General features: G+C 37.3%; 1 protein-coding gene across 1 annotated transcript; it reads right to left on the bottom strand.

The window, feature by feature from the left end:
• Window positions 1-622: 622 nt before the first annotated feature.
• Window positions 623-2,434, bottom strand: LOC145009797 (uncharacterized). The gene has a single exon (XM_078968428.1). It carries the CDS (start codon window positions 2,432-2,434, stop codon window positions 623-625), a length of 1,812 nt encoding a protein of 603 aa, XP_078824554.1.
• Between the last annotated feature and the right edge of the window lie 3,971 nt (window positions 2,435-6,405).

The raw sequence follows: 6,405 nt of genomic DNA, 5'->3' as shown, positions 1-6,405 counted from the left end.
CTGAAATTGCTTTTATTTTTCTTTCATCCATGTAGATCCTCCCGTCCTTAATCTTGTGCCCAAGGAATCTTACGTCAGGTTGGGCAAAAGTGCATTTCTCCATCTTCACATACAATTGGTTTTCCTTTAATGACTGAAAAACCAATCTTAGATGTTCCACGTGTTCCTCCAACGTTTCTGAGTAGACTACGATGTCGTCTAGATACACTACTACGAACTTATCCAAGAACGGGTGGAAGATTTTGTTCATGAGGGTGCAAAATGTGGCCGATGCATTTGTGAGTCCAAAGGGCATGACCAAGAACTCAAACGATCCATACCTGGTCACACATGTTGTCTTTGGCTCGTCTCCTGCTGCTATGCGAACTTGCCAATACCCTGATCGTAGATCTAACTTTGTGAACCATCGATCATTTGTGAGTCGATCGAAGAGATCGGCGACTAAGGGGATTGGGTACTTGTTCTTCACGGTTACCTTATTCAAGGCTCGATAGTCAATACACATTCTTAGACTACCATCTTGTTTCCTTTGGAACAATACTGGGGCACCAAATGGAGCTTTGGAAGGTCTGATGAAGCCAGCATCTAGTAACTCCTTCAACTGTTTTCTTAGCTCCTCTAATTATGGTGGTGCCATTCGGTAAGGCCCCAATGCTGGTGGCCTTGCTCCTGGTTCTAATTCTATCTCATGATCTACCTCTCTTCGTGGTGGTAGTTTCTTGGGTAATTCCGGTGGCATTACCTCTTTAAATTCCTCAAGCACTTTCTTGATTTTGTTCGGTACCTCCATTTCTGGAAAATCGACTTCTTCTTTTAATGTGGCTAGGAATGTCACCTCGCCCCTCCGAAGGCCTTTGCTAAGTTGCATGGCTGAAATGATACGGGAATTCGCCTTGCTTCTTTCTAAGGGAACGATGTGAATCGAGGATCCCTTGGTGAGGCGCATGGTTTGATCTTCAAATGAAAAAGGTCGGGCTTCATCTAGGAATTCCATCCCAAGCACCATGCAGTAATCATCCATAGGGACTACCGTTAAGTCTATGATTCCTTTCCATCCTCCTATCTCGATGGGCACATTGTGGGCGACACCAACGATGGGTTCGGATGGGGAATTTACTGCTTTCAGCCAACCTATCTCCTTGGAGTATTGAATATTCCTTTTCTTGGCTTCATTTTCAGCAAGAAAGTTATGAGACGCACCTGTATCGACTAAGGCTTTAGTTGTCTCTCCATTTATTTTAGTCTTCACGAACATGAGACCTCCTCCCTTCTTTGGTTTTGTCTCTTCCTTAGCCACCGAGTTGAGGAGACGCATCGAGCTTAGTTGTTGTTCGTCCCTTTCTTCATTTTCATCTTCAAAGACCATGGCGTTGAAACTTTTCTTCTTGGGACAATCTCTTATTAGATGGGGACCGTCACATAAATAACACTTCACCTCCTTACGAGTCCCTCCTTCGATCGCCTTTCCTTTGAAAGTTGAGGGTTTGACAGCGGGTCTATCGTCCCTTGGTGACGGCTTTGACACAACTTTATCTCCCCCACTAGTCCTTCTAATCGGTGCATCTCTTCGGAAGTCCATGAGGTCTTCCGCTACAGCAATAGCTTCATCAACGTCTTGGACATTCCTTCGCTTGAGCTCGTTATAGGCCCAAGATTGTAGTCCATCCTGGAAATAAAATAACTTGTCTTTTTCTTGTAATTCAGGCAACTCCAGCATTAAAGCAGTAAATTCTGCTACATAATCTTTAATCGACCCAACGTGTTTCAATCCCCGAAGCTTCTTCATTGCTACATCTTCGGCGTTATGGGGACAAAACTGCTTCTTGAGCTGCCTTTTGAACTCATCCCAGCTCTCTATGGTGTATAGCCCTTTTTCTATGTCATTATGCTTCCGCCTCCACCATAGGGCGGCGTTCTCACATAGGTATAGGACAGCCGTGTCTATTTTAGGCTTATCGTCCTTTACTCCGATTGCCTTGAAATAACATTCTACGGACCAGAAAAATTCTTCAAGAAGTTTAGGGTCACGCTTACCTCCGTACTTCAGGGGTTTAGGTGCATCGGCATGTGGCGTCATCTTTGTACTTGCTCCTCCAGCAATTGCGGCTTTGCACAACTTTACTTCGGCTTCTAGAGTAGCTACCTTCTCACGAAACTCATTCCGAAGCGTGTTAATAAGTCCAAGGACTTCTTCCTTGATGACACCGATGGTCTCCTTCAATCCATCGCTCGTGTCACTTATCTCGGCAACGAACTGATCGACGGTATCCTTCCATTCAAGGATCTCACCGACGTTAATCTCCGTCCTTGTAAGCTTGTTCTCTAAGCTTGCCAAGGCATCTATCGATTGGTCCCTCTTCCTGGACTTTCTTCCTTTCTCCTCGACGACAGGGGGCACGGTTGCGACTTCACTACTTCCTGCTTCCGTCGTCATGATCTCTTGCTTGTACGAACTCTGGCTGTGATACCACGTGTCACGGGATGCTTCAATCACCGTGCGCCACTTAGTATTTTCTCCGACTTAGTCAGGCTAACTTCGATGGCTTAGATGTATTAACGATTAAAGGAAGCAAGAAAAACGATAAGAAACACTTCTAAGAAAAGAGCTTCTTTATACAACTTTACTTCTTACAAAAGAACTTCTTGGATGCCTTGGACAAATGAGCCCTCCTCCTATTTATAGGCATCCTACACCTCCTCAAAGGGAAGTTTCTAGATTTCGTATATTCCCGAGTATTCTAGATTGTTCTTACAAGATCCTTATCTATATACAAAGTTCTACACAATTCTATTCTATACTTTTGCATCCTAGAGAATTCTAGATCGTTCTAGGGACTTATGGTAGATTATTACTTGTTCTACCATCTTCTTGATCGGTCTGGAAGATTCTAGAACACCGAATCGTGACAACTAGCTACCATGTGTTTCCACTAAGGTGTGCCGCTGCTTACATGCTTTTATCTTAAAAGAAAAAAAATTCATAAATTAAAAGCTTTTTCAATTGGCTTTTTGAGAGTTTTTTACTTATATTTTAAAAATATACAAAATTATATATAATATAAATATACAAAAATAACGCACAACTAACCAATTCATGTGCTTAAAATGGTGGAACGAGCTATCTGTTTGTACTTTCAAATCATAATAATCATAAAAGTTAGGTGCTGTTTGTTTTTTCTGAGGCAAAATGTCTGCAGTCTGCGGACCACATCTGTAGACCTCTGCAGTAGAAGAGGTGGACCAAACGTCTGCAGTCTGAAAAAAGAAGACTGTTTGTTTTTTTAACATCTGCGGGCTATTAAAATAAACTAAAATCTAAATAAACTGATTTTTTAAAACTTCAAAGCGAATTTTTTATATATTTTTACGACTTTATTATAAATATATAATGAATCTAGATTAACTTTTATGTATTATTATATAAAAAATAAAAATAAAAATGGTATTAATTCATATACATATTTGATAAAAACCAACAACTTTGATTGCAAAGTTATAACTAAACATTATAATTAGTGATCAAAGAATTTGATACATAAATAGATGGAAATAAACTTCGATTTTTTCAAATAAATCTATTAAAAACGTACGATAAATATTTTCTCGAGAAATTGATGATACTCTATTAAATAAAGTTTTACAAAATTTTGGCAAAAAAAATATAAGAATACATTATGATTTTTTTTTTCATATTTATATAAACAACTTCAACGAATATTATTGTAATAAATTTTTATTTATAAATTTGTTAAAAATATCATGTTTGTATCGTCAAATGTTTTTTTTTAAGTTTTGTAATTTTTTTTTCATATTGTTTATCATTAATAAAGTTGGAAAAAATATAAATTAAAAAAAAAACTTTAAAAAAATAAAGATATATATGTTTTTTTAAGCTAGAAGATGTCTGAAGATGTTAGAAGACTCTGGTCCACATCTGCACCAAGAAGAGGGCGCGCATACATTTTTAGGTCTGCAGTCTTCAAAAAAACAAACAGTCTGCGAAGACTAATGTCTGCGCGTGGTCTGCACGGCGCAGACAGAAGACGTCTCGCAGATCTGCAGACAAAAAACAAACACTACCTTAGTATTAGAAAAATGCATATTGAACGCCTCCTTGAAAGATGTCTAATTTAAATGGTATATGACATACAAGTATGAGTATCAAATGTAGAGGGGTGTTTTAATTATTTTAATTATTGAGGGGCTAGATGAGAATTATAGGAAGGCTGCAAGGGGGAAGGGTGGACACAGAGAAAAACCGAACGTGTATAGAGCGGGGCCGGGGATCCGGTAAGTCAAAAAAATCGGGCCACCTAATCCATTCCATATTGCTTTTTTGGTCATTGGATTTGGACGGGCAGGTGGATATAGCTTAACGAACTAGTAAACTACGATTTAATTTTATTAAATTGTATTGTTTTATAATCAACTAATCAAGCTATGAATGACTTCTTCTAATACATAATAATTGACTAAACTGTCCCTATGGTTTGTTAAAAGTTAATATTTTGGTAAAAAAAAGTTTAGACTAATACTACCAATCTAAAATTTTCATTTTGTTGTAAGTTTTATCCGATTTGCTTTGAATTTTTCATAATGACAATGTTGTCCTTATTTTTTTCTATTATTTATTTGTTTATTTAAATATATTTTTTTGTTTAAAAGATAAATAAAAAAATTGTCTTTTCTATTTTATTTTTATAATTTTTTTATAAAGAAAAAAAAAATCAATAAATAAAATATGCACTCTCTCTCTCTCTCTCTCTCTCTCTCTCTCTCTCTCTCTCTCTCTCTCTCTCTCTCTCTCTCTCTCTCTCCGTGGCATAAGAGCACAATTCCTCTTTTCTTTCATCGTAAAAAAATCACTCATTTGAAGAAAATAATCACCATAGAACGTTCTGAATCCCATCCCTCCATGCATTGATTCATCACGAGTTCATCATCTACATGTATGTTTTGCTTTTTGCAACCCTTGTGCATGATTTGTATTGGTTTAGACTAAAAGACTTCAAAAATCACCCCCTTTCCCCTTCAATTTTGGGTTTCGGGTCAAAATGAGAAGAGTACATGGAATCGAAGATGGAGATATAAGTTTTTTGTGTGCTGATTAAACAAACCCACACATATGAGGGTTTTTATGCACCATTGATTAAATCACACATACATGTTGTTGTTCGAAATTGGTATGTCGGTGAGAGGAAAGGGGGATTACCATTGTACGATAGAGCTTACCACTGTACGAAGGAAAAAGGTGTAGAAACCATAGCAATGACATTGGCAGTGAAGAAGGCGCTCCAACTCAGATTTGTGTAGATGACGAACCTTCGATCTTCTGATTTGTCTTCGATCTCCTGATTCATCATACCGCCTCCCTATTATCGAATATGTAAGAGAGATTGTGCTCCAACTCAGATCTGTGAGAAAGAGAGAAGAAAAATGGTGTTACTGTCGGATCTATGATTACAACATTGTTTTACAGATGCAAGTGTTGACCGGTGGTGGTTGTATTGTTGATTGATGATTATGTGTAAAAGATGAAATGGATTCGGGAGACAAGAGAGAAAGAGAGATCGACTGGGAAAGTGGTTGTGATGGAGACGTCGGTGGCTAACAATTGTGATGATGACGATTGATGGTTGTACGTTAGCGTTCGTATGAAAATGGAAGAAGATGGGGTTGTAGATTTTAATGGGGGGGGGGGGGGGGAAGAGAGAGAGAGAGAGAGAGAGAGAGAGAGAGAGAGGTATATATATATTATATTAGACAAAAATGTAAAATTGTCCCTGTAGACGTATTTTTTCAGAGGTTTAGTCCAAACCACAACTTTTTTGGCTTCATGGTCCTTTTGATAATGTTTATATGTGGTTTTCGTCCCCCCGAAACTGAAATTACTGTAATATCCTTATGTATTTATTTTTTTATTTTTATTTCATTATTTATCTATTAACATCATTAATAAAAAAACACATCTCTCTCTCTCTCTCTCTCAATATATGTACGACTTTAGCAAAATCAAGAAACAAACAAATCTTCAGTCTTTAAGCTTTTGATTAAAGATTAATCTTTAAGCTCAAATCATCTTTATGTAGTCTTTATCTTGGAAATCATTTTCTCCCAGTATTTTCCACTTAAAGCATAAAGCATTCACTTTCCATAAACAACCTCTTTTCCCCCTTTCAGTTTCACATACCCTTTCAAAGCAAGCAAGAGACATATAAATAGAGAGAGATATGGAGTTATCGTACAAAGAAGAATTAATTTCTTCTTGTGATCCTGTATTGTCAGATGTTGAATTTAGAAAACTAAAAAAGATTATGTTAAAAGATGAAAGAGAAGATGATGGAAGAGATATTGATCAAGAAGAAGAAGAAGAAAGAAATGCAGAAGCTTATGATGGTGTTGACA

Source organism: Lactuca saligna, chromosome 8 (genome assembly GCF_052625555.1).
Source record: "Lactuca saligna cultivar CGN05327 chromosome 8, ASM5262555v1, whole genome shotgun sequence".
Lineage (NCBI taxonomy): Eukaryota > Viridiplantae > Streptophyta > Magnoliopsida > Asterales > Asteraceae > Lactuca > Lactuca saligna.
The sequence above is the reverse complement of the archived record's forward strand: the minus strand, read 5'-3'. Positions and strand labels throughout refer to the sequence as shown.

Excerpts from the sequence above, each read along its gene's own strand:
- LOC145009797 (XM_078968428.1), bottom strand. The coding sequence starts at position 2,434 with ATGACGACGGAAGCAGGAAGTAGTGAAGTCGCAACCGTGCCCCCTGTC.